The sequence below is a fragment of the Phyllostomus hastatus genome, unplaced genomic scaffold (genome assembly GCF_019186645.2).
Source record: "Phyllostomus hastatus isolate PE091 unplaced genomic scaffold, TTU_PhHast_1.1 phas_scaffold_200, whole genome shotgun sequence".
NCBI classification, from domain to species: domain Eukaryota; kingdom Metazoa; phylum Chordata; class Mammalia; order Chiroptera; family Phyllostomidae; genus Phyllostomus; species Phyllostomus hastatus.
In genome coordinates this window covers 12,297,923-12,325,149 of record NW_025334016.1, presented here as the reverse complement: position 1 = coordinate 12,325,149, position 27,227 = coordinate 12,297,923, and the positions used below count along the sequence as shown (strand labels likewise).

At 49.5% G+C, this 27,227-nt stretch overlaps 4 protein-coding genes and 1 non-coding gene across 10 annotated transcripts; 3 read left to right on the top strand and 2 right to left on the bottom strand.

Moving 5' to 3' along the window:
* The first annotated feature begins 1,335 nt into the window (after window positions 1–1,335).
* On the top strand, window positions 1,336–6,227 carry PIM2 (Pim-2 proto-oncogene, serine/threonine kinase). The gene is made up of 6 exons (XM_045860520.1): window positions 1,336–1,595; window positions 1,728–1,837; window positions 2,543–2,593; window positions 4,037–4,409; window positions 4,869–5,045; window positions 5,144–6,227. The coding sequence occupies exons 1-6, from the start codon at window positions 1,535–1,537 to the stop codon at window positions 5,305–5,307; spliced, it is 936 nt and encodes a 311-aa protein (XP_045716476.1). The 5' UTR covers window positions 1,336–1,534; the 3' UTR covers window positions 5,308–6,227.
* Window positions 6,228–7,362: 1,135 nt separating this feature from the next.
* Window positions 7,363–16,141, top strand: SLC35A2 (solute carrier family 35 member A2). Of its 3 annotated transcripts, none has more exons than XM_045860467.1 (5): window positions 7,363–7,539; window positions 9,039–9,221; window positions 12,809–12,960; window positions 14,461–14,607; window positions 15,903–16,141. In XM_045860467.1, the coding sequence occupies exons 1-5, from the start codon at window positions 7,449–7,451 to the stop codon at window positions 16,011–16,013; spliced, it is 684 nt and encodes a 227-aa protein (XP_045716423.1). In that variant the 5' UTR covers window positions 7,363–7,448; the 3' UTR covers window positions 16,014–16,141. The 3 variants fall into 3 exon arrangements, with proteins under 3 accessions (XP_045716423.1, XP_045716422.1, XP_045716421.1); XM_045860466.1 differs by having other exon boundaries at window positions 7,403–7,539; window positions 12,844–12,960; window positions 13,871–14,607; window positions 15,903–16,118; XM_045860465.1 differs by having other exon boundaries at window positions 7,403–7,539; window positions 13,871–14,607; window positions 15,903–16,118.
* Window positions 16,142–16,239: 98 nt separating this feature from the next.
* On the bottom strand, window positions 16,240–20,098 carry PQBP1 (polyglutamine binding protein 1). Of its 4 annotated transcripts, none has more exons than XM_045860468.1 (7): window positions 19,848–20,098; window positions 19,457–19,541; window positions 17,643–17,754; window positions 17,385–17,497; window positions 16,904–17,188; window positions 16,609–16,672; window positions 16,240–16,451 (listed from the first exon to the last, which is right to left on the bottom strand). In XM_045860468.1, the coding sequence occupies exons 2-7, from the start codon at window positions 19,521–19,523 to the stop codon at window positions 16,295–16,297; spliced, it is 798 nt and encodes a 265-aa protein (XP_045716424.1). In that variant the 5' UTR covers window positions 19,524–19,541; window positions 19,848–20,098; the 3' UTR covers window positions 16,240–16,294. The 4 variants fall into 4 exon arrangements, with proteins under 4 accessions (XP_045716424.1, XP_045716426.1, XP_045716425.1 ...); XM_045860470.1 differs by having other exon boundaries at window positions 19,958–20,089; XM_045860469.1 differs by lacking the exon at window positions 19,848–20,098 and adding an exon at window positions 19,732–19,826.
* A 77-nt stretch (window positions 20,099–20,175) lies between these two features.
* On the top strand, window positions 20,176–24,795 carry TIMM17B (translocase of inner mitochondrial membrane 17B). The gene is made up of 6 exons (XM_045860472.1): window positions 20,176–20,312; window positions 21,174–21,273; window positions 22,935–22,998; window positions 24,006–24,134; window positions 24,219–24,329; window positions 24,420–24,795. Exons 1-6 carry the CDS (start codon window positions 20,287–20,289, stop codon window positions 24,506–24,508), a joined length of 519 nt encoding a protein of 172 aa, XP_045716428.1. The 5' UTR covers window positions 20,176–20,286; the 3' UTR covers window positions 24,509–24,795.
* On the bottom strand, window positions 21,971–22,091 carry LOC123832869. The gene has a single exon (XR_006788128.1). It is a non-coding gene; the product is annotated as a small nucleolar RNA SNORA26 (small nucleolar RNA).
* Window positions 24,796–27,227: the final 2,432 nt, after the last annotated feature.

Sequence of the window (27,227 nt, the reverse complement as noted above, 5' to 3'; positions counted from 1 at the left end):
GTCAGTGACAGTGCTGCATGCCTGCTGGTGTGTGTGTGTCTGACTGGGTCTGTGCCTGGTTTTGTAATGCAGCCTATCTATATGGCTCTATCACATACATGTGTATGCCTTTGCAGCAGTGCATACGTTTCGAGCATCTATGTGGCTTCCTGTGACAGACTCTGGAACTCACATTTCTGGGACAGTACAAGTCTTTCTGTGATAGTGCACATCTGATAGTGCCAGTGTCTTTGTGAACAAGTTCTGGCAGTGTGTCTGACAGGGACATTTCTGTGTCTTTGTCACATGGTAATGTAGGTCTGTGTGAATCTCTCTGGAGTGCCTTTCTGTAACTGTGTGTCATTCTGGGACATGACTCACAGCATGCCTGCCTGACAGTGGATGTCACTTCATGACAGTGCATGACTGCATGTGTGTCTAGGACAACTTTACACAGTACGGTAGTATGTGTGTATATCTCACGTGGTACTTCTGTGTGTGTCTCTTCTGAGTGCATGTCTGTCTTTCTGTGGCATGAGGCCTATTTTTCCCAAATGTGTGACTAAGGGTATTTTACCATCTCTTCCAGCTCTCTGCCCCTGTCTCTCATCTGGAGCCACCACCACTCTGGCTTACTCCCACTCCTCAAGAACTCCCCCGCCCCTCTTCCAGATTCTAGACCTGCAGACTGACCTCACAGCCAGGCCTAGCTAGGTCTGTCTAGTTTAAGGGCTACAAAAGTACCCCACAGGCCTCCATCTCTGGGATGCTGCCTTTGACCAGCATGTACCCCCTGCCGTGGTGATCAGGGGATTACCATCCCTGGCAGCTGAACAGGATCTTCCAGAATCCCTGGCTTCAGATTAAGAGCGGAAGCCATCGGTCCCCTGTAGGGCCTTTGTCCTTGGTGAGGAGCACCCTATGGAGACGAGTCCTGCATAGCCACAGGCCCTGATTCTTAGAAGCCAGGCCTGGTGTTATCTCCGTGCTGATTTTGAAACAGCAGCAAACCAACTTGCTAGGAAAGGAGGGGGTGCAGTTATTTTTTATGAATTTATATCTATATATACACGTACACACACATATAAAAACAATCCCGCGCAACAACCAAAACAAATGCAGTTGCGCCAAAGGGATTCCCAGACCGGTTTCCTCTTCGCGCGCGCCCCCACATTTACATACAGGCCCCGCCCCCACGGAAGAGCCTGGCGCTTATTTGCATAAGGGGGTACTTGAGACGTTGAGGGTGGTATGCAAATAAGGACTGGTTCCGATTGGCTGGGGTACAGCAGGTGCCGCGTCCGGATTGATCAAAGCCAAGTGGGCGGGGCTGTCGCCCGGGGTGACTCTCTCGGGAGGCGCGTGCCCCGGCACTGTAGCGTTGGGGCTGGAGCGCGCGGAGAATCTTAGCATTGCGCCGTTTGTGGGCGCTTCTGGGCCACCAGTTTCCCTACCTTCCACCCTGGCGCCCCCAAGTCCTGGTTCACCAGCCCCACTGCCCCGGGCGTCTACACCTTGCGGGCTCAGTGGGCTTAATCTGCGCAGCTCCTCCTCCATGTTGAGCAAGCCTCTTCAGGGGCTCGCGGTGGCCCCCGTGACCCCCACGCAGCCGCCAGGTGAGGGAGGCTTCCCTACCGCTAATAGGCCGGGCGGGCTAGAACGGTGGAGGGCGGCGCGGGGGGAGGGGGAGGGGTCGCGGCGGGGCTCAGCACGCGGCTACCCTGACTTCGTCGCCTCCGCCTGCGTAGGAGGCAAGGATCGGGAAGCGTTCGAGGCCGAGTACCGACTTGGCCCCCTGCTGGGTAAGGGGGGCTTTGGCACTGTCTTCGCAGGACATCGCATCACAGACCGACTCCAGGTATCCGCCACGAGGGTCTGGGGAGGGTCAGGTGTGTGTGTGTGTGGCGGGGGCGGGAGGCCCGGGGCTGGGTTGCTGACTGGGAATGAACCCACAATGTGTATGTGGTAAGGTCCTAAGAACCGGGACCTAGCTAGCTGAGGGCATTCGACCCCGCGCGCCCCCCCCCGTGTGTGTGTGCGCGTGTGTGGCGGCTCAGGTGGGCGTGTGGGGGAGGGGCAGGGATTCGGAAAGGCCGGGGAGTGAGACGAGCGAGTGAGGGTAAGGGATCTTGATGACTCTAGACCCTGGGATTCAGAGGATGTGTAAGTGTGTGTGTGTGTGTGAAGGTGGGGACCCAGAGCTGAGATTTGGGATTTTGGAGACAAGGTGTCCAGTATGGAGTCTTGAGGAACAAGACCCTGGGACAGAGTCTGGGCGTCTTGAGGCTGGATGGGAAGGTGGAATGCTTGGGATGTGAAGAAATTTGGAACTCGGAACCAGGATTGCAGTCCTAAGCCTGAGAATGGAGAGCCCAGGGCTGAGGGCTATGGGAGAGGCGAAGTTGGTCCTGGGGACTTGCGGGCTGGGAGAAACCCCAGCTTGTTTGGGGGTCGTGGTGTGGTGTGGTTGGGGCCACAAAGAAAGACTAAGGTGTGAGGCTCAGGACTGGGAGGGCTCTGGGGGGGTCATCTGCTGGCCCCCTCACCCAGCCTGCTTCTCCAGGTGGCCATCAAAGTGATCCCACGGAATCGCGTGTTGGGCTGGTCCACACTGGTGAGTATCTTCGGCGCCCTTTCTGACCTGGTGGCGCCATGGCTGACGATGGGCCCACTCGCCCCCCGGCCTTTCTAAGGATCGTGTGCCTCCCCGGGCCCTGTAACTGGCGAGGAGATCACTCCTCCCAGCCCGTGTTTACTCCCCTGCAGTGACATCCACACCTCCACACAGTTCTGACTCACCCTAGTTTCCCTAGAGCCCTTAGAATCTCCCCTCCAACCCCTCTTTCTCGTCCTCCCTGCTTCAGGGGCTGCCCGCAGGGCATGCTGGTGGGGAAGGGGGGCAGAGGTCACTGGTTGCTATGGTGATGGTGGCTGCTTCTCTGCCGTTAGCGCGCTAACGGACGGCAGGGCGGGTCTGGGCCGGTTGTAAAGGCGGTAGCGCCCCCTGGTGGGATCCGGGAAGACTGCGCTTGCGCAGTAGCGGAATTTTCATCGCCGTGAGAAAACCTGTTTGCAGCTGTGCAAGTCAGTGAAGTGGCCAGGAGAGGGCCCCACCTCAGGCAGTAATGCTGCTTTTGCTAGTCCCTGTGCGCACGTGGGGCATCTAGAATGGAACAGCTTTTGTGGCCTGTAACATTTATCCTCTTTATTGAGTAGCAACAGGTATGCCTCTGGCTCTACTTCATAAAATGCTTATTTATTCCAAATTCCACTAATCATTTTTATTCAACATGGTTCTAGATGCTTGGTGAGAGTAACAAAATAACGTGAAAACACTGAGTTCTTTGTGCCTGTTCCTTTATAATTACTTACAGCTATTTAACACAACTATATTGAGCACTTACTATGTGCTAGGCACAGTTCTAGGCACTTGGGAAAATATATTTATTGAGAGTTTGGTTTGTAGTAGGGTCTTTTCTACTAATTGCTTTCACCTATTTAACATTTACTGAGCTTCAACTGTGTATAAGGTACTGTTCTAAACTCTTGGGAGATGTCAGTGAACAAAACAAAATATTCCATAATACCCTCATTAAGAACTGCTTCTATGACCTGGCTGGTGTGGCTCCGTGGGTTGAGCGGCGGCATGCAACCCAAAGGGATCCTGGTTTGAGTCCCAACCCAGGGCACATGCCTGGATTATGGGCCAGGTCCCCAGTAGGGGGTGCACAAGAGGCAACCACATACTGATGTTTCCCTCTCTTTCTCCCTCCCTTCCCCACTAAAAAGGGGGGGGGGCTTAAAAAAAGAAACTCTTGTTCAAATATTTACTGAGCTTCTGTTATGTGCCAGATATTCATGGGCTTTTGACTTGAATCGCCTTCACAATGGCTGTGAGTTTGAGGCCTTTATGATGAGGAAACAGGCCCAGGGAAGGAAGTGGTTTGCTCAAAGCCACCTAGGAGGCCAAGGGGCTATGATTTAAGTTAGGTGAGAAGTCAGCCTCAGAGCTACTGGCCTAATGTCTGTTCCCTTCCCTCTCCATTTCCCCCCACAGTCAGACTCCGTCACGTGCCCACTGGAAGTAGCACTGCTGTGGAAGGTGGGTGCAGGCGGTGGTCACCCTGGTGTGATCCGCCTGCTTGACTGGTTTGAGACACCTGAGGGCTTCATGCTGGTCCTTGAGCGGCCTTTGCCTGCCCAGGATCTCTTTGACTACATCACAGAACAGGGCGCACTGGGTGAAACCCGAAGCCGCTGCCTCTTTGCTCAGGTAGTGGCAGCTGTTAGGCACTGCCATGCCCGTGGAGTTGTCCACCGTGACATCAAAGATGAAAATATCCTGATAGACCTTCGCCGAGTCTGTGTCAAACTCATTGATTTTGGTTCCGGCGCCCTGCTTCATGATGAACCCTATACTGACTTTGATGGTAAGACTTCCTTCAATCTCAGTGGGGAGATTTTTTTTTTTTTTTTTTACCTTTTATCTTTATGGGCTCTTGACCTTTGTGGGGGAGGGGTATCCTGTAATCCTTGATCTACATTGCACCTTATAAGGTTCTTGATTTTGAATATTGATGGTTCTCATGCCTTGCCCTCTGTTAAGTCCATCTTCTCACAGTGCCCTGACCTTGTTCTGGGTTCTTACTCTGGTGAGGGGATCCTGTTTCCTGAAAGCTTTCTGGTGAGGGTAGCCTACTATTATTTTTAAGTACTTTTGTCCTGTGAGGGGACTCTGTCATCCTAACTACTCTTACTCGGGTGATGAGACCCTGCTGTTATACTTAAAAGAGTTCCGATTGTGGTGACAGGACCATATACTTTCTGAGGAGGGTGGGGTGGCAGAAGGGCATTATCAGAGAGTGGTCTAACCTCTGGCTTGTGTGCAGGAACAAGAGTATACAGCCCCCCGGAGTGGATCTCTCGTAACCAGTACCATGCACTCCCGGCCACTGTCTGGTCACTGGGTATCCTTCTCTATGACATGGTGTGCGGGGACATTCCCTTTGAGAGGGACCAGGAGATTTTGGAGGCTGAGCTCCACTTCCCTGCCCATGTATCCCCAGGTGAGGCTCTTACTGGCCCTAGCACAGTGGACTCCATACCTCCCTGGGCCTGGTGCTCCTAACTAACTGCCAATTTCCTGTGTGTTTCTGACCTGCAGACTGTTGTGCCCTAATCCGCCGGTGCCTGGCCCCCAAACCTTCTGCCCGACCTTCACTGGAGGAGATCCTGCTGGATCCCTGGATGCAGACACCAGCTGAGGATGCACCCCCTAATACTCCTAAAGGGGGTCCTACCCCTTTGGCCTGGTCCCTGCTGCCCTAGTTGGGATAGCCATCCCATGGCCATGCCTCAAGGATAGAAGGACATCTGTTGACCTGGTTTTACAGGTTATTAAAAATCCAGTGTTACTAGGGTCAGAGATTGGGGGTCTGGGATCAGAAAACATAAGCCAAGTTTGCCCAGTCCCCATCCCAATCCTGATGAGGAGCCTTCCTCCCAGAATTCACGGTTTTTATTCTGGAGGGAGGACTTCCTTGCTTTTTGTTTTGCTAAGGATGTTTATTTGGTTGAAGTTAATTCCATTCTGAGCCCCAGGACTCTTATTCTGATGTGTTAAAAACCCTTACACTGGCACCTCCTGCCTGCTACCACCACACAAACTTAGTTAAAATGCTCTAACTTGGGCAAGGGTGCTTTCCTTTTAAAAATCCCAGTAGTTGTTATTTTAGTAAAGGGACTCTTTAGTCTAGGGTTCCATGTTAAGTCACACTGCTTGCCTACCTCAGCCCAGGGTTGCTTATTCTGGGGGAGGTAATGCCCTATTGTTATCCCAGGGCTTTTTTTTTTTTAACTTTTTTTGTTTGTTTTTGGTGAAGGGACCCTACTCTGTTATTCCAAGTGCTCTTATTCTGGTGAGGAAAAACCCTACTTCCAAGATTTGGGAAGGCATGGGAGATGGACACCACCAGAGTCCACTAGGATGGGGTGGATGGGTTTTGGGGGGGTGGGGGAAATTAGTCTTGTTTGTTATCCTGGGGCCTCCCCCTCTACCTTTTTTGGATTCTTGCTGCCTCCTTGTGAGCCAGGATTGTCCAGTTGCTGAGATGTAAATACTTGTGTATTGGGAGGAAGGGAGCTCCAGCTGTGTCATCCTCTCCCTTTTCCACCTGCCTGGATTATTTAAAAAAGCCATGTGTGGGAACTCACTATTTAATAAACATAATAGAATCACAAATGAGTGACCAGTTGTCACAATGAAGCATCTGTGGAGCGTCTACTGCATGCTGAGCCAAGAGGGAGATGGGCTAGATTTCACCTCTAGAGGTCTCAGTCTTGCGGTGCCATCCTAAAGATCTTTTATGTATTCATTTAAACAGGACTACAAAGAAAAACTTGACAACATCCACTTCCTAGCTCATACACATAATGATCAGTATGTGCAGGTCTCCATAGGACATAGACTTTGAAGATGTTTGGGACACATCTGCAATTAAATATGGCTAGCTCGGGCAGAAAAAAATGCTTTTTCCCCAAACTCTAGGGAGGAAGTAAGTTTATTCACCACAGAAGAGCCCTTTCGGGCCACTGGTGAGGGTGGGGCTAGGTTTGAATGACACAGGAATCTTCCCAGCCTATGATGTCTAATAACTGGGATGTGAGTCACCTGTATTGCCTTTACCTTTTTGACTCTCCATCGTCTCCTTAACTGCTCATCCCTGTCATTTCTCCTTTTCTTAATTCTTGACTTAACTGCCCTATTCTATCTGGTTTTAACGGTACCCTCTATTCTGCTTTCAAAAGTTAATCTGTAAGCCTTTCACTTGCTGTTTTACCAGTTCACCTCTCAATTCTTTTCCATCTCGCTGTTGGCTTATTTGTCCTCCCTTCTGTCTCAAACGTTCCTGTGCCTTTGCACGTGTATATCCTAAACTGCCCTAATATCTGCTAGTTGACCTGCATGACCGTCACCTGTGCCTCCGCCGCCTCGGGCGTTTGCTCCCAAAAGCCCACAAGCTCTCCAGGGGGCGGGGCCTCGACCGGAGAGGGTAAAGGAACTTATGCCCAATCCGGAGACACCTACTTTTGGGGCGGCAGGGCGGGGGGGTGCTATCAGAAGACCGTCTCAATACGCAGTCGAGGTAGAAGCAGGGGAACTGAACCAATGAGACGAAGAGACAGGATGTGCGGGTGATAGGGAAAGCGAGATCAATAAAGGGGGTGGGTCTCTTAACGGGGGATGGGCTGAAGAGGCCATGCACTGGATGGCGAGAGGCTCAGCCGGTCTCCCTAACCCGATGGAATCTGGAAATCGCGAGGCCTCTCATAAATTAGCGTTCAGGAGTGGACAAGGAAAGCCTCTGATGGTCAGTCCGTCCCACCTCACCCAGGCGGCAGGGAAGCGGAAGTGACGGACACGGAAGTGGCCTGCTGTTGCAGGAGGGACGGGCCAGGCAGATGCCAACATGGCAGCGGTTGGATCTGGCGGTTCCACCGCGGCTGCCGGGCCAGGGGCGGTCTCCGCGGGGGCGTTGGAACCTGGGACCGTGAGTGCGGGTGAGACAGGCTATAAACAAGCTATCGGCGGCAGTGCAGGGGTCAGGATCGCCGGGGGCCGTTAGGAAGGTTACTCGTTGAAGCGAGAGCCTATATCCCATATGGACTGACCTATGTGTGTGGCAGGGGTGAGGGTGGGTAGGGGAAGAAAGAGACGGAACAGACTATTGTGAATGTGTGGGACGGGGTAGAAACCAATTTTGAGGATGATGGGGAATCCCTTCCGCACACGGAAAGTAGACACGATTTTGAATCTAGAGGGATGTTTCCTCCTGGGGAGGCTAAGACCACTAAGACCATTTTGAGGGTGTGTGGGGTCCGTCCTTATGGAAGTGAGAGACCATTCCGAGGGTGGGAGAGTTTCTCCTTATTGAAGGGAGAGGCTATTTCTGAGGGTGGTGGTAGTTTCTTCCTTATAAAGAGACAGGGACTATTGTGAGTAGGGTGGGGTGGGTCCTTCCTTATGTGACTTAGAGTCCATTTTGAGGATAGGGTTGTCCTTCATTATACATGGGGTAGACCATGCTGGGGGAGTCCCTTCCTAATGGAGATAAAGTTTATTATATGTTGGAGTCAGGGGGTCCTTCTTTATATGGCAGAGAAAGAATGTTCTGAGGGTGCTGGGTCCTTCCTTATAGTCGGGATTGTTCATTGTGTGAATAAAACAAGGAATAATTCTGGGGTTGGAGGTAGAGGGATGCAGCAGTTGGAGGACCAGACCATGTGGAGTATAGGGAAATATTTCCTTATATCATTGAAGGAACCAGGCCATTCTTGTGGTTCAATCCTTGGGACAGTGTGAGAATCATTTATTTGTTAGATCATTTTGGGTCAGAAGGAATCAGTCCTCATACGAGGGAGGGATTGGAGAGATCATTCTGAGTGTAAGGGAATGAAATTCTGAGATGGGAGAAAGCCTATTTCTTAGGGGGTGGGCCTGCTTTATACACTGGTCTCATTCTCTGAATTGGGGTATCATTCTTTACATGGAACAACCCCTCTTTAAATAGAAGCAACATTTCATATAAATCTTCAATTTGCTCATCCATAAAATGAGAATCTGTCTAGTTCCTTTGGAGATCAGAGTGATATAGAGGTCCAATGAGGTAATGCATATAAATCCCGTAGCCCAATGATAGGCACACAGTAAGCACTCAATAAATGTTCAGAATGTAGTTGGTATTTTCTGGGGGAGAGTGGCTTCTCAGAGAAGGTGGGTGTTTCAGGGCTGGCCGCAGCCATTTCCTGACACTTAAGGAAGGATTCCAGCTATGGGCCCTGCCCACTTGTACCTTTCTGGCTCTTCTTCCTGTTACTGAAGCAGTGGAAGCAGGAGGAGTCATATCTTTATTGGATCAAGATGGGCAGGCAGAGGGAGAAGAAACAAATGCTGGCTAAGAGGATCCTGGTTGAGAAAGGAGAAGGGAGGGTAGTGGTTTGGCTATGCCCCAAGCAACTTCTGATCCCTTCTTCCCCCTTGCTCCTTCCATTCCCCACAGCTCACCGGCGCCTCAAATATATATCCCTGGCCGTGCTGGTGGTCCAGAATGCCTCCCTCATCCTCAGCATCCGCTACACCCGCACGCTGCCTGGGGACCGTTTCTTTGCCACTACTGCTGTGGTCATGGCTGAGGTGCTCAAAGGTCTCACCTGTCTGCTGCTGCTCTTCGCACAGAAGAGGGGTATGAGCCAGGGAGGGGGGCTGGAGTTGGTGGGTAGGATTCTGCGCGTGTGTGTGTGGTACACCTGAACCCACATGGAGGGTTTGCAGGGAGAGTATTTCTGTGTCTGTGAAACTGCCTGGGAAGTGTTTAAGTGCAGGTAAGCTGCCTTATTCCTCCAGCTATGAGTAGCTGCATCCACACTTTTATACCCCAAAGCCCCAGGGAGCTGGCCTGAGGAGACTTTACGAGTGAGACAGTCTGTGCCCATAAGTGGCAGGTGCCCCTTACATGATAATTTATTTCTCTTTAACTTTTTATTGTGGAGAATTTCAAACTCTGAATCAGAGACAATGATAAAATAGTAAAATCTCCATGTACCCATCATCCAGATTCAACAGTTGTCAACTCTTGGCCACTCTGCCATTAAACAGCATCAGTGATTATCCACTCGCTGCCAATCTATATGTCTGCCTACTTACCTCCCCCTCACTTTATTATATTGAAGTATAGTAAGTCTTCACTTAATGTCATTGGTTCAAGAACTTGAAATGAAACAATGTATAACAAAACCAATTTTACTATAGGTGAGTTGATACACATGAGTTAAGTTCCTAGGCATCTCATCAACAGTTATTACATAGTGACAATAAACAAAACAATGTTATTTGTAGAACTGCCCTATGTTCCACATGAAGTATTATCTTGAAGTAAATCCTTATTATCTTGAATATATATTTTTAAAAGTTAATAAAATAATTGAGTATCTAGTCAATGTCCAAATATTCTAGTGACTTCTCAAGTGTCATAAACATTTTTAAAATTCTGTTTGAACCAGCCCTGGCTGGTGTAGCTCAGTGAATTGAGCACCGGCTTACAAACCAAAAGGTCACTGGTTCAATTCCCTGTCAGGGCATGTGCCTGGGTTGCAGGCCAGGTCCCCTGTTGGGGGCATGAGAGAGGAAACCAACTGATGTTCCTCTCACAGGTGTCCTTCTCTTCCTCTCTCTAAAATTAAATTAATAAAATATTTTGAAAAATTTTTTAAAAATAAAATTTTGTTTGAATCAAGTTTTTTATTGAATTTCTTGGGGTGACATTGGTTCATAAATTTATATAGGTTTCAGGGGTACAATTCTCTATTACATCATCTGTATATTATATTGTGTGTTCACCACCCCAAATCAAGTCTCTTACCATCACCATTTATCTCCCTCTTTCTCCTCTACTAACTCCTCCACCCCTTTTCCCACTGCTAATCACCACACGGTTGTCTCTCTAGGAGGGTTTGTTTGCTTGTTTATTTTTGCCTAATCATTTCACCTTTTTCACCCAGCCCCCATGCCCCTTCTGCTCTGACAGCTGTCAGTCTGTTCTTTGTATCTATGAGTGTTTGGATCAAATTTATATCAAGATTGGTGTTTCATAATTGGTTAATATCTTCTGGGTTTGTTAACCTCTGGGTTTGCCTCCAGTTTTTTTTCTTTCCCTGTAGTTAATTTGTTGAAGAAAATCAGGTCATTTGTCTTGTAGACTTTGGGTAACCTGGATTTTGCTGACTGCCTCCCTATGGTGTCATTTAACATGTTCTTCTGTCCTCTGTGTTTCTCATACTTGGGTTCATCTACTGACTTAAACACCTCCCTGAAGGCCTTCTTTAAAATGTTACACATTCTTTTCTCTGTAAAGGCCTTGCATGTGGCTCTGCCCTCAGCACTTACATTGAACAAGACATTCTTACCCAGTCATTAGCTCTAGGGCCCTGTGAGGCAGCAGTTTAGGGACCTACCTGCTCTGTGCTTGATTGATTCTGAGAGACTTCCTAGTGAACACTGCATGGCAGGCCCTGCTTTGGCTGTGGAGGTGGACGTGTTAGCAGTGCAGACATGCATCTTGCCTCATAGGGCTGATAAGTTTAGTTGAGGGGAAACACATAGCTGTAGACTTAATCACAGGCTTTCAATGTTTATCTGCAATGCCCCCCCCACACACACACACCATTTTTCTTTTTCCTGAATTTGTTTGATAGGAAAACTTGGCCTGACCCGATATGGGCCTATTTATATATGTGTTTTTTATTTTTCTCATTTTGTGGGAATATCAATGTACTTGATTATGGTGTGTAGCCCATATATGTGGGGTATGTTATGTGAAATATATATATTTCATACAACATAACATGGTGTATATATACCATGTTACCTTCCTAACACCTGGAAAATTTTGAACACCCAAACGCCTGGGCCTAAGAAATTTGGGTAAGGGGTTAGATATTGATAATTACTCCTGTGAGTAATGCCATGAAAGTCAAGGACAGGGTTTGTGACTGAGTATCAACAGTTCCTGCAATATTCTTGTGCAGTAATTGGGTTTTCCCTGAGGAGCGACACTGAATTGCAAAAAAAAAGAAGTAGGCTTTGCAAAGGCCTTATAGGAAAGTATTTTCATCTATTGATTGCAGCAAGTTCCAACCAGACTTCCTGCTTAACCCTGCAGAGGTCACAGTCAAAACAATTACAGTGTAGGTCACGTGTATCCAAGGGATACATTCATTACTAGTATGTGCTAAAATGTGGAAAAAAATTTTTAAACACCACAAGTTTGCATTTATTATATTTAGATAACAAAATGTATGATTTTTTGTTTTCAGTTACAATCTAGAAATTATTAAACAAAAACATAAAGAATAAAATTTTTTCTATTTAAGTAATTGAAACATGCATATTGCTATAAAATACAACCAAAAAATGTCTTTAACATTAATCAGAATATTCAATAGTTGGCTTTGCAAAATGTTTGTAACAGTCATCACAAACAATTTTGCTATACTCAAGGCATAAATGCTTTTTGCAACACATGCAACAATAGTTTAATAAGCAACTCATTTTGGATGCATAGAACCCAAAATGTGTAATAACCAAACTGATGACTTACACGTTATGGCTTATATGTTAGTCATGTACAAATGCGCAGCTAGTCATGAGCTTGAACCTATGCATCCAATGTATGTAACAACATTTAAGAGTTTGTGTATCTCATATCATCTGAGACCTCCACAGGGTTAATAGTCAAGCCTGTATATTTCCAAGTTGTAGGGGCAAGTGCTCGGTGCATGTAGGACTGACAGAAAGATTCAGCCAAGTGGGAGATGGCCCTTGGGGCCCTCAGGTCAGTAAGGAGCTAGGTTAAGTCTACAAGTGGAGTCTAAAACTTCCCCTGTTGGGTGTATAGCCTTCTACCTACACTCTTTGTACTTCTTCACAAGAGTCTGTCTAGTTAATACTGATTGTGCAAATGTATATTGAGTGCTTGCCCCAAATGGGGCTCCATGCCAGTAGGCTATAAGATGAGTGAGATGTGATCTGTGACCCTCAGACACAGTAAGTCCAGTGCTAATGGACTTCTGTGTTTATTAGGCTATCCCAAAAGCCTACTGCCTACTGGAGATGTGCTTATACTGTAGGGAGATGGAGAGTGCAGACTTCATCCTAACCCTCAGGAAGTCTGAGTGTCGTGGGGAGACACAGGTCCAGGCCCAGACCCAGCCCTCAGAGGATCCCTGTCTTTGGTAGTCAGTGCTAAAAAGGGCTCTCCTCCACCCACCAAAGGTAACGTGAAGCACCTGGTCCTTTTCCTCCACGAGGCTGTTCTGGTGCAATATGTGGACACATTCAAGCTTGCAGTGCCCTCTCTCATCTACACCTTGCAGAATAACCTCCAGTATGTTGCCATCTCCAACCTGCCAGCTGCCACTTTCCAGGTGAGCCCCAAGTCCAGCATGGCCCGGAGGAACTGGCTGGGGTGGAAGGTGGGGCTGCAGAGAGCAGGAGCTTTATCACCTTTGGAATATCCTTGCAACTTCCCTGACCTCTGTTTCCTCATCTGTGAGAAATGGGAATGGAAATGGTAATAGCTATTCACTGGGATGCTGAGATGATTACATGATATAACACCCAGGAAGAGCCCTTGGTTGGCAACAGATGAGCTTTAGGCTATTTGCAGGCAGCCTTATGAATTGGTTCAAGCCTGAATTCTGGGGCCAGGCTATCTGGGGTCAAATTCCAGCTCTGCTATTTTCCAGCTGTGTGATGTGTGATATTGGGCACTTAACCTTCTTGTTCTTTAGTTTTCTCATCTTTAAATTAGGCATTAAAATAGTGCACACTTCACCCATGAGGATTAAACGAAAGAACTCACATGATGTGCTTAGACCCACACCCAGCACATCATTTGCTGATATTGTATGGCTGACTCATTTGTGTCAACAGGTATTGACCAAGACCTCCCTCATCATGTTTACCATTCATTCATTACCTAGTGTGTGAGTTTTTTGCCATATACCAGCCGTATTTTACAGCAGACGATGTCGGCTCAGACATGGCAGGTGCCTTCCCCCTCATCACACAGCCAGGAAATGGGGTTGGGGTGTAGGCTTGAGTGTGGCCCAGGATTTCCTTGCACAGTCAGCCTCCTGTGTGCCATCTGGGACATACCTCAGAGCTGTTTAGCTACTTCTCAGTCAACGGTTAGTAGCTAGAGATTTTTGTTTTTTGTCATCTACCCTACCCTGTCCCCCCATTGTGCCTGGGTGCCCATAGTGGGTGTTGTGCCCTATGTGCACGCGTTGGGTGGCAGCCACAGCCTTCAGCACCTTCCATATCCACTTGCAGGTGACATACCAGCTGAAGATCCTGACCACGGCCCTGTTCTCCGTGCTCATGCTGAACCGCAGCCTTTCCCGGCTACAATGGGCCTCCCTGCTGCTCCTCTTCATGGGTGTCGCCCTTGTCCAGGCACAGCAAGCCGGTGGTGGGGACCCACGGCTGCTGGATCAGAACCCTGGGGTGGGCCTAGCAGCTGTCGTGGCCTCCTGTCTCTCCTCGGGCTTCGCAGGTGTCTACTTTGAGAAGATCCTCAAAGGCAGCTCAGGCTCCGTGTGGCTGCGCAACCTGCAACTGGGCCTCTTTGGCACAACACTGGGCCTGGTGGGGCTCTGGTGGGCTGAGGGCACCGCAGTGGCCCACCGTGGCTTCTTTTTTGGGTACACGCCTGCTGTCTGGGGCGTGGTGCTCAATCAGGCCTTTGGCGGGCTACTGGTGGCTGTTGTTGTCAAATATGCTGACAACATCCTTAAGGGCTTTGCCACCTCCCTGTCCATCGTGCTGTCCACCGTTGCCTCCATCCGCCTCTTTGGCTTCCACGTGGACCCACTGTTTGCCCTTGGCGCTGGGCTGGTCATTGGCGCCGTCTACCTCTACAGCCTTCCCCGAGGTGCAGCCAAAGCCATAGCTTCCACTTCCACTTCTGCCTCCGGACCCTGCACTCACCAGCAGCCTCCTGGGCAGCCACCGCCACCACAGCTACCTTCCCACCGTGGAGACCTCAGCACGGAGCCCTTTCTGCCAAAGTCAGTGCTGGTGAAGTGAGGGCTGGCAGCAGCTCGGGAAGATAGGGAGGGGGACTGGGTGGAGGGTGTTGGGCATCTGCAGGACCCAAGCTACCACTTGGGGCCTGGCTTCTCTGGGGTTGGAAGTCTTTTTCTCCCAGGTCATTGAGACAAACACAGGGGCATGGGGCTGGGAAGGCATTACATGAAACCTTCCTTGTCCACTGACCCCCACCTCCCCTGGAGGGCTTTTTAGAGCCACCTCCTCTGCCTCAGTCTAACCACCTTGAGGACCAGGTTAGGGTATTGTCATTTAAAGCCTTTTGTCTGTCCTTCCCCCTTCCTCCCACCTCAGCCAGAGGTGTCCTGTCTCATGCCTGGGAGAGTCCCTCCCAGCAATCCCTCCACCTTTATAGGGACAAATTGGACAAAAATCCTACAGCTCTTTCGTAATAACTGATGCCTAACCTGTGGGGTTCCATTTCCCACAGTTCTAGGCCTCTCCCTTGCCACCACACTGGATCATGTTAGCAGCTGTCTTTCTGTGGCCTTCAGGCAGCTTACCTGATACAGAGACCCCTGAAAATGGGCCTCTTGTGAGCACCCAGGGAAAGAGGCAAGAGCTAAGATTTTTGCTGGTTCAAAATCAAGGGACTATTTGGTTTTTAGTGGTTTTGGGAATTGTGTAATCAGGTAATTGATGATCCAGGGTGTGGGTGAAAAACAGGGAGGGGGGTCCTTCAAGTACCTGAATCTCACTGAATCTAAGACACTGTCAGTTGCCAGATGCAGGGTTATTTTCTGAGACATCCTGAGAGAAAAAATAAAGCTGCCAACTACTCTTGCTACCCCACTGGCTGAATGAGGCACCCTTACTTCCTTGTCATGGGGGGGTGCCTTAATGTTGCTGAAATAGGGAACCTGCCCCATGCACTCCTCAAAGCTTATTAACCCCTTAACTGTCTCCTGGGGAGGGGGGTGTGCGCGTGCATGGGAGATGCCTGGGCTGTCTTTGCTATGTGTAAATAGGGCCATTGGATCTTTATTTTTGATTAACTTGTTCCAATTTTTTTTGTTTTCTAAGGAACTGTAATGAACAAATGTCAGGATACCTAATGCCAAATAAAGATATTGTATTTATTTAGTCCATGTGTAGCTTTCTGACCCAGGGTACCTGTGCTCTCTACACATGGGCTCTTACTAACCCTAGGATTACCAGTCTCGCTACCGTTGCCCTCGCTTGCTCAGGATGCCTGCCTGCCTGCCAGCCCACCCCAGCTTTCTATGTTTTTCTTTCCCCCCCATGTCCACCACAGGTTGCTCACCAAGGTGAAGGGTTCGTAGCCGCTGGGATTGAAGACGCTGGCCTGGCCTCATTCTCCCTTCTTGCCCTGGCCCAGCCAGGACCAAACTCTGATCAGTATTAGGGGTGGGGGGAGGCAGACACTGATGCCCTGTACCTACCACCCCCACCCCCCACAGGGCTGACATGCATAAACTCGCTGGTAAGGAGGCCCAGACAGGACCCACCTCAGCCTCTGGCCTGCTGCTCTCATGTCCCTATATTTATTAGATGAGTTTTTGCAAATAAAACTGTTTTGCATCTTACCACCTTGGGTTGGAAAGCCTCGAAAATACAAAGGAAGAAAGCACTCCGGCCTGGTGGGCATGACCCACTGAAAAGATTTTATTAAAGACCCACTAGGGTTCAGTCCTGCTGCTTGGTTCGGGAGGCCTCGGCGTTGGCACGTAGCACAGCCCCTGGGGATGGATAGGGGCGCTGCTGGAAGAGGGGCCCAGCGGCTGTCGTGTCTGCACCCGTCTTAGCCTCATTCCGCTTGGGGAGTCCTGTTGACCAGGTGCCCCTGGGGATGACAGAGGGTCAGGGGGTGGGATGTGGTAGCCCCCCCATACACACACACAAATAACTGATGAGTCAGTGATTGAGACAGTGAAGCAGAAAGGAATGGTCAGTGCAGGGAGTCCAGGAAAGAGAAGGGTTCATGGGGGCGTGTCACTTACCGAGGTGCATCTGAGTATGAGCTGGGGTCCATAGGGTCTAATTCTTCGTCTTTCCGGCTTGCAACTGTAGAAGGAGGTGGCAGAGCAAGGTCTACAATGGAGGCACATGAGGCCCCTGATCATTGAGCTTCCCCCGTCGCAAGAAATGGAAACCACAGGTGCCATGGCTACAGCACCTTCTCCCAGGCCCCAGATTCAGACAATTGCATGACGGGAAGTGAGGGCTTCTATACACTGTCCCCCATCCCTGCTGTGCCTTGCTGCCTTTTCCCAGTCGTAGCCCTGCTCAGCTTACCTTTCTTGCTCTTGGGGTAGGGAGCTAGCTCCTCCCGGCGATGGTGGCGCCGTTCTTTGCCCTCTTCTCTCTCCACCTTGTCATACCCACGGTCCCGGTCCCGATCCCTGTCCCGCTCTCTCTCTCTGTCCACCTTGTCATAACCACGATCTCGGTCTCTGTCTGACTTCTCGTGGCTCCGGTCTGACTTCTCGTGGCTCCGGTCTGACTTCTCGTGGCTCCGGTCTGATTTCTCGTGGCTCCGGTCCGATTTCTCGTGGCTCCGGTCCAACTTCTCCTCAGCATCTGTGGGCATGAAAGCTCTGAAGTGACCTTCCTCCTCCTACCTCAGGACCCAATAGCCTTTGCCTCTGACAGCCTCTCTTGCCTGGGGATGGATCTGCCTGTCTCACCTGCCCCTCCTGGACCCACTACCATTTACAGAACGCTTTCTGAGAATTGCAAGAAGTACTTGTGGCACCCTTAGACCTGCCTTACTCACCTGCATTACTGCTCCTGGGCTTCTTGACAGATTTGGTAATGATGGAGTTGGAGTCATGTGGGGAGAGCCAGGACACGAGGTCTGTTTCCACATTCCAGTAGTAAGGGAGCCCGCTACAAAGCAAGGGGAGGGAGAGAAGCAGTATCAGCACAGATGTCCTCTCCTTGTAGCCTCAACTGCTCTCCAATCTCTGCCTATACCTACCCAAATCAGAAGTCAGCTTCCCCTGACCCAGAGCCCCATGGTCCCTAGGCTTACCAGGAAGGGTCAAACACCTTGTACCAGCTTGGTGGCAGGGCCTCCAACCGGGTGGCCTCATAGTCCACTGGATCATCATCGTAGTCCTCAGCAATGATCTCTTCCTCCGGTTCTGCCAGGACAGGCAGAGGAGAACAGTAAGGATAGGGGGTTCTCATCCTACACTTTGGGCCTGGAGAGATGCTTACATTCACATGGACACATGAGTGTGCCAGGTCTCACCAGCCATGGCACATAATGCTCACATTCCAAGTCCGAGCATCTAAGTAGTGAACTTACAAAAACATGTACCTAAATCCATCCTGTTCTGGGTTCAGTTAAGATATACTATTACCCAAGCCTATCTGGTTTCAGGTTTACATAGAGATTTATCCACATTCATGAAGTTCCTGAATTTAGGGAGTATGTAACAGCACACTATAAAAATCTATTTGGCTAAAATGAGTTTAAACAGAAAGAGGTCTGTCTGAAAATATACAAATCTATTCAGCTCCCAAGCTTGGCAAACAGGGAGTTTCTGACTCCTGTATTTTGTGTAGCAAGAATCTGCATAGCAAGGGATTTATCCAAACACTGCTCTGAATCCATTTAGTTCCTGAGGCCTGATGCTCCCCCAACTGACAGGTGTCAGTTGATATCAATATAATAAAAAGGTGTATATTATCAGCTCAGTACCAGGACCTCAGGCTGCCATGGATTTCAGCTGTGGATATAACTAACAATGAAATGTGTATGTCAACAACAGCATAATGCCTGTCACATCTGTAGGCCCAAAAGAGATGTCAGCTATAATCATCATTACTGTTATTAAGATATATACCACCAGAAAAAAAATATGTGCACAGGGCCTGGCACCTAAGAGGCTTAACATAAATATCAATAACCACTATCAGTATTAACCACATGATGAATGCCCGGCACACATTAGGCTTGTAATAAATGCGACTTATCAATAAGATGAAAATAAGATGCATTTTCTAGTACTTGGCACACTGTCGCCCAAAATAGATGCCTTTTGACAATAGGGTGTAAATATTAGTAGCAGCCAGCACAATGGGCCTAACTGATAGATCCTATCATTTTTTATATTATTAACCATAATGTATATCCAGGTACTTTGTACAGTGAAAATACATGTCAGCAATTGATATGGTGAACATCACATGCACGGTGCCTGGCACCACAATAGGTCTGAAAAATGTTATCTATCAGTATGATAAAGAACACAGTATCAGCTCTAGCCACTGTGGCTCAGTTGATTGGGCATCGTCCTTCAAACCAAAAGATTGCCTGTTGGATTCCCAGTCAGAGCACATGCCTAGGTTGCAGGCTCTGTGCTCTGCCCCTGTTGGGGCGCTTTCAGAAGGCAAAGGTAACCAATCGATGTTTCTCCCTCACATAGATGTTTTTCTCCTTCCCTTCCCCTTTCTCTAAAATAAAATACAAAATTAAAAAATATCAGTATGATCATCCTGCCACTGTTCTAGGCCCACAGGAGACTGCCACAGATGACAGCTATCCTTACTCTGTAATCACTTCTATGGATGGATGGACTGAATCCCGCATACAGTAGGCCCAAACAGGTATCAGCTGTCAACATTAAGAATGAGATGTCAATCTCCCCCAGGGCCCCTCCCCCAACCTATGCTTGGCATCCAGTAAGAATGGGTGTCAGAAATCCACATGGTTAACCATAAATGCCTGCCACTCCTCTGCTTGCTGCACAGTAGGCACATGCTCCCTATCAAGTGGTAATATCAACAAAGTTCCAATCAAGCCTGGCACGTGGCAGGCCCATCTGCTCTAGCTCTCACCAGGCTCCAGGTGTTTGAGGATGCCTCTCTTGGCCAAGCGAGTCTGCAGCGCAACTGGTAGCGGCATAGCGAGTAGCAGACAGACCTAGGGATGGATGGACAGACTGAAAACCAGCTCAGATGAAAACCTAACTCTGGATCCTGTAACCAAGTGCCCCCCCCAGCATGTGCTAGTATGGACCCCCACCTCCCACACTTGCACCAGTAGCTGGGATGACGAAAGCTGCCCTAAAAGGTGGGGAAAAAATAGGTGGTAACATCACCAAAACTCTCACCAACCCTCCTTTCCAGGACAGGAGCTCCAGAACCCAGTTCCTCTCCAAGGCCTAGGCTCCACCCACCGCTGAATGGATTCGAACGGGGCTCCCCCACGCCCTACAAATGGGCTCACCCTGCGTCCTCCAAAGACGGCCAGGTGGGAAGAACCAAAGGGCTACAATGGGGGTTCACAGTGTAGTTCCTCCTCCAGTTCCAATAAATGCAACCCCTCCTCGACGTTACCAATAGTCACGCGGATAGTAGAAATTGTCAGACTGGTCGCCTCACTGTCGTCACCGCTAAAATCACCAGGACCACTCGACAATCTCCCCCACAGCACAGAAAGAGCTCCCCTCGCCCCAAGACTTAAAATAACTGGGCGACGCTCAGGCGGCGAAAAAGATGACGTTCTAGGGTAGCCAATGAAAGTGCACTGTAAGCCTGACGTAGGACGCAGCAACCTAATCGTGACCGTGGGATAGGTGGGAGCCCCAGAGTCTCTGCGTTTACGGTGGGGGCGTGGCCCAGCCGGAGCTGAGGCAGACTCCAGGGCTTAGGCAGACGCTGGCGCCATGGAGGAGTACGCTCGGGAGCCCTGGTACGGCGATGGGCACAGGCCTCGGGACTGTTCCTGCGGCACCACGGCCGGCTGTGGGAGGCGGGCGGGAGAGGCAGTGGCTCCACAGCGTCATGGCCCCGACTCCGGAGACGTTTAGCTGTGTCTTTTCGCTCTCCTCCACTTGGTCCCTCCCACTTGGGCTCCGTTAAGAGGGGCCACAACCAAGTGCCTGGAGAAGGTGCGGTGTAGGACGAACCATTCCACGTTTCCCCTAACTCTGTCTCCCAGCCCGTCTTTGTTAAAGAAAAGAGACGCTGGTCGAATCCATTTTCGCCAAGGGGTGGCACGGTGTTAAACGGAAATCCCCAGGGTTACCACGCTTGGTTTTTCCCAGGTTGCTTTAGTGAATGGGGGCGGGGCCTGAATGAGCCTATTGTGAGCAAGGAGGTGGTGCTGGATCTTCCCCACCGTCCGCTCTCGGTTTTTCCTAGTTGTGCGAGGTTAAAAAAGAGGAAAGAGGGTGGGGCTTGGTTGAACGTGCTCTGGGTCGTTAAAGAGGTTGCGACTCTCCCTGCTTTAATAACAATACTAGCCAGTTAACACTGTGTAGTGATTATTTGGACGTGGCAACTCCTTATGCGTATCAGTTCATTTAACCTTTGATGGTAGTAAAGCAGTTGGCTGATTCCGTGTTTAGCTGCAAAGGGGAGGGGAAGAGAGGGCAAAGAAGAGTATTTTTTCCTCTGCACTCTTACTTGCTTAAATGAGGGGGAAAATAATCTGTATCTGAAAGACTACTTCCCATTCGGGTGACTTGGTTTCTCCCAAGTGGAAAGAGTCCTTGTGGCATGGCACAGAGGGAGGGTTCACATTAACTTCATCCTCCCCTTTACATTGCAGCCCATGGCGAATTGTGGATGATTGTGGTGGAGCCTTCACTATGGGTGTCATCGGTGGCGGAGTTTTCCAGGCCATCAAGGGCTTCCGAAATGCCCCTGTTGTGAGTCCTGGCCTTCCCTGGGTGTGGTGCTGGGGTCCTCTCCTGCCAACACGGGATACTGCTCTGAAAACTGCTTGGAGCTGCCAGTTACATGCACTTAATCATTTTGCTGCCAGCTTGCCTTCTATGTGTTAGGCCTGACACCAGGATATGGGGTTTTGGGGAACTGAAAACACAGCCTCTGTATCTCCCCCCAAACCCAACTGGAGCTCCTCTATGGAAATGCTGCTGTGGAAATGGTCATCTCTGTCCACGTAAAGACTTCCAAACTGGTAGAAAAAATTTTTTAAAGTTCGTTAGAGTTTATTTGAGCCAAATAGAGGACCTGCCTGGAAGCAATATCTCAACAAACTGAGAAAAATGCTTCCCAGAATGACAGTGTACAGTTTTATACTTTTGGAATTAAGGAGTGAATATAAGGAAGAGTATGCGAAGTGGGAGAAAGCAAAGCAAGGTTATCTCTCTGATTGGACTACAGGACAGTTAAGATTATGTGCTCTCTTGACAGTGATTACACTTCTGAAGGTTTCAAAGGTGTGTTGACCTAGATGCACAAAAGCAATGAACAGGGCTTGCTTAAGGCAAAGACAACCTTTTACTAGGGAAGTTATGGACCTGAATAGTTACTATTCACCATGACCTCCACTTAGGAATTTATGATCAGGTGTCACCCTATGTGGTTACTTTCAGTGAGGTTTCTTTTTTCTCAGGTAGAATTCTAAGAGCAGTTTTGTAATCTCTTCTTTGGGTTTAATGGAGATTTACTTTACTCTTCTGTACTATCCTCTTAGGGCATTGTGTCAATCTTGAAAAGGCACAGGAAAGGGTGTCAGTTAGATTTTATTACAGACCCCTTTTTCTGTCCATATCACCAAATTCTATATGTGTGTGCAGAGACAGACAAATTTTACCTACAGGCAGATTCAGGGTCAGAAACCTGGATAGAGGGGAAATGATAAGAGTTTAACTGGCAGAAGGAAGACAGCCTTACAGTTAAGAAAATGTTTTTAATTTAACATAATTCCATCTCTTTCTCTGACACCCCCTCCACTGGAGATCTCATCAAATGCCAAAATTTGAATACTATCCACTTGCCAAATGGTTTGCAATTTATGTATCTCTCCTTATCCCTTCCCTCAACTCCTATAGCACTCTTCTCTGGGTCTTTACCCAAGTTTCTCCCTTTCATCCTCAAGGTCTCAGCACATATGCCCCTTCCTTAAAGAGGTCTTATCTCTCCGCCACTATCATCTCTTTATTTTATTTCCTTTGGTGTGCATATTGCTGTCTGAAGCCGTCTCACTTATCTGTACCCTTCCTCAGTATCTCTCTGTCGCACTATAATGTGAACTATGAGAGCACAGGGGCCAGGTCTACCTCTCCCACTGCTCTGTGCCTGCATACTGCGTGGTGCCTGGCACATAGGTGCTCAGTAATCATTGAATGGATGGAAGGATGGATAAATGGATGAGAATGTCTCAACCCAACTTTGAGAATACTTGTGTTGGGGTGCTCCCCAGCCCCTTAATTCTTGGCTGCTTCTTCACATCTTTACCCCTGAATACCCCTAACAGGATTCCCACCCCCCACCCCTCTGAAGAGCTAAAAACCCTGTCTGACCTCAGCCCTCCTCTGACTCTCCTACTCCTGACTTTCCCCAGGGAATTCGGCACCGATTGAGAGGTAGTGTCAACGCAGTGAGGATCCGAGCCCCTCAGATTGGAGGTGAGAGGCTTGGGGAGACATAGGAGATGTGATGGCAAAGTTGGCAGTGGTTGTTGCTTTGGGTCTAGTCTGCAAGTTGGAGGTCCACATTTGAGCTCTGCATGGGACTTCCTGGGAGGGGTGATGTTTCCCAACAAGTTAATATGGATGAGTTCTGGATGGTTTAATCCAGACCCTGGCTCTTCCCTGATATGTCCTTGGGACAATGGCTTAATCTCTCTGAACCTCATCTGTAACATGGGGGTGGCAATAGCAGTAACCATCCCATTTTGTAATTTATGTAATTTACATAGTATTTACTAAGTGCCCATCGCTCTACTATGCACTTTAATGACATTAACTAATTTAAAATTTCAGAAGCCAAATAACCTGCAGTACCTAGATCACGTCCCAGGACCCAGTAAAGCCTCAGTAAACATTTTAACTATCATATTGTTAACTGGCTTTCCTAACTTTTTTCCTTCTCATTGAAACCAAGATCAGAATGCCAACTCTATGTGGTGGTTTTTGAAGGTAAAAGTTACTCAGTTAAAAGCCAATAGAGCCCCGGCCAATATGGTTCAGTTGGTCGGGGGTTGTCCCGCCAAAGTGAAGAGTCTCGGGTTTGATTCCTGGTCAGGGCACATGCCAGAGTTGTGGGTTTGGTCCTGGACAGGGAGTGTATGAGAGGTAACTGGTTGATGTTTCTCTCCCTCTCTCCTTCCCTTCCTCTCTTCCTAAAAATTAAAAAAATATATTAAAAAAGCCATAAAGAAGGTAAATGTGCTTGTAAACTATTCACCTCCCTATGAAGAAGGTAGTGTTGATTGCTATTAGAGACATCTTGAAGAAGTAGCTACAGCAGGGACAGATGGAAATATCCCCCAGAAGTATGCTGTCTGTCTTTGCATTTGAGTTTTTCTCCCCTTTCTTTGCCAGAGCATTCAGGCCTTGGAAGTCCACAGTCCCTGAGCTGTGGATTCTTGGGATTCCCCAGGAACACTAATTAGGCCTCTGTCCCCCTGCAGGTAGTTTTGCAGTATGGGGGGGCCTATTCTCCACCATTGACTGTGGTCTGGTGCGGCTGCGGGGCAAGGAGGATCCCTGGAACTCCATCACCAGCGGAGCATTGACCGGGGCTGTGCTGGCCGCTCGCAGTGAGTGCCCCCAGCCCTGGCCCCAACCCCTTCCACCCTGTTTTTCCAGCCCTCAGCTCTCTTCCTGCCTCCTTGCTCCTCCAGGTGGCCCACTAGCCATGATGGGCTCGGCAATGATGGGGGGCATCCTATTGGCCCTCATTGAGGGTGTTGGTATCCTCCTCACTCGCTACACCGCCCAGCAGTTCCGCAATGGTGAGTATCTGATAAAGTTGGTCAGGAAAAGGTGGAAAATGCCCTGCCTAGCCTCCTCTGCTCACCTTTATTTGATTCTCCCCTCTCCAGCACCCCCGTTCCTGGAGGACCCCAGCCAGCTGCCCCCTAAGGAGGCTACCCCAGCCTCAGGCTATCCCAGCTATCAGCAGTACCACTGAAGAAGTGACTGCCTGTCACCACCATCGTGGGAGCTCCTCCTCGGTTCCCTCCCCGATGATCTACCTCGAAGGGAGGGCTGGCTCCCACTTGGCCCTGGGACCCTCCAGAGAGGGCCTCTACTCTCTTTGTTCCCTGTCCCAGGGTGGGGGTGGGGCACCCCAGCTGCCCTGATGGATGGGTCCCCTTCCTTCAGGGCACCCCAGCCCCACACTCACATGTAACAAGCTCTCACCCAACCCCTTCCTGTGGCGCCCTGATGAGTATTTAAAGTCGGTTTTGAAATGCCTTTGTATGTACTCATTAAGCTACCTGTGGGATATCCTCCTTCAGACAGGAGGCAGGGACTCAGAAGCCCTAAGATTTGGAGTCACACAGAGTGGGCCTTAGTGAATGTAGGATGGATGACCAAGATAGGGAACGAATCAAGATGTTAATAGATATATGAATAAGCATACGTGGGGGCCAAGTGATGAATCATAAGTACATAGAATAGGCTAGGAAAGAAGTGAGGGAACACAAGGATTGCTGGGGTTGCTGGGGTGGTTTTGCACATGGTGCCCCTGACCCCCCCTTCCAGGCTCCCATTGCCAAGGCTGGGAAATCTGAACCCAAAACGAACTCTGTGGTTTTGGATACCATTGGTGTGAAGATAACCCCCTCTACATGGCCTCACCAAGGACCTGGGAAGAAGGAAAGGTCAGGGAGACCTGGCTTCCTCAAAGAAGGGCCCTGTGTCAGTCTCCTCTTCTGTACCACAGAAACACTTCTGCTTTGCCATACTCCATGTTGTTAGTGTTTTGTAGGGGGATCCCCAAAATAACCAGAAATGAGTTTTCATTTTGGGGCAGGGGGATTATGGGAAAATTTGTTCTGGTTGGACTTGCCTCCAGATGCTGTCTCCTATGTAGACCCCACCATGGGTGAGGCAAGCATTGTCTCCACTGAGGTGCTAGTGCTCCAGTGCAAATAGCCTCACAGGAGACATAAAAGCTGTCCCTTTTGTGCAAGCCATCACAAAGAGGTAGGAATGCCCTCATATGACATCACTCCCTGGAAGTACAACTACTAAGTCTCCGGGCCTCCTAAGGCTTCTGCAGGGACCTGATGGTTCTTGGCAGTAGCAGGACTGCAGCACTGTGTGCTTGATTGACTTGATGCCAGACAGAGCCCAGCCATCCCAGTGAAGACACTGGCTGGGGAGGGGAGGGTGTGAGTAGCAGGCACTGTGCACACAGCTCTCAGCCTCAGCAGGGCCCCAGCCTCAAACTCATGGCTGGCTCCACACGCAGGTCTGTGTAGGTCAGAGGTCCCAGTCAGACCCAGGGTATCTTAAGCTGTGGCCCTTGTATTTCTGGGCCACTTCTTTTGGTCTCTCTTCTGTATACCTAGACCCCACCCTTCCTCAGCTCCTGGCCACATTCTCCAGACCCCACCCTGGTCCTTTCAAACACTGTCCCATTAACTCTTCTCAGACTTTCCAGTTCCAGGAGTCCTCAAGTTTCTCCCTCCCAAGCTGCTGTCATTCCAACAAACCCTTGTATCTTCAGGCTCCACTCCCCGACTTTCAGGCTGGTCCTCTAAGGTTCCTGCAGACCCTACTCCTTCATAAACCAACCCAGGCTCCTCTGAAGCCCAGGCCCTACCATATCTCTGGTGTGCTCCACATGGACACCTCCCTGCACAGCCCCTGAGAGCTGCAGCTCCCCGGCTCTCAGCCTCTAGACCTCTGCAGCTTCAATTCCCGCCCTCTATCCTCTCCCAGCCCTCCAGGCAATCCCAAGCCCTAGGTGTTCGGGGTCACCGCCTCCTAGTCAGCAGCGCCCTCAGGCCCTGCCTCTCCACGACCACATTGTTGGCCCACTTCCCAAAACAAGGGATGTGGGCTCAGACCCCTGGTGGTTTTCATGGGCTGGGACTGCAGAGAATGGAAGAAGGTGGGAGTGAGGCAGAAACAAATGAAAGAGAAATAGGAACTGGAGAAACACATAGGGTGATAGAGACACTAATGGAGATGCACGGAGTGCAGGTATGGCCCTGGCTGGGTAGCTCATTTGGTTAAGAGTGTCGTCCCAATATGCCAAGGTTGCAGGTTCCATCCCTGGTCAGGGCACATACTAGAATCAACCAAAGAGTGCATCAATACGGGGAACAACAAATCAATGTGCCTCTCTCGCCACCCCCACCCCTCTTTCTAAAAATCAATCAATCAATAAAAAGAAACGCAGGTATGGCCAGGGGTGGGGGGGTACTTAGGAGTGAGGTGGAGGCAAACACAGGAGTGAAGAAGAGGTGGCATTATAGAGTTGTGAGCTGGGCTGGGGCTGGACTGCCAGAGGCTTCCAGGCCAGGCCTCAGACCATCTGCCCACGTCTAGCTAAGGGGCCTCAGAGAGGCAGAGAGATGCCAACCTGCACCCTCTCTCTCTCTCTCTCTCTTACTCTGGCATCTCTAATTTAATCCCATCTGCTTTTAATAAGGATTTCAGCTGCTCTCATCCAGGTTCATCCTTCCTGTCTTCCTCCCAGCCTTATCCCTTTTTGTCTTGATCTCAGTCTGTCTTCTCCATTTTTGTCCTTTGATCTCCCCGGCTGGTGGCTGTCTTTCCCTGTGGTCTATGGGTTTGCCATAAACCTGTCCACATGGTTTGCAGAGGTGGATAGAATCGGGAGAACAGGGAGTCCAACCCGAACAGTGAGGTGGGGGAATCACCCTATCCAC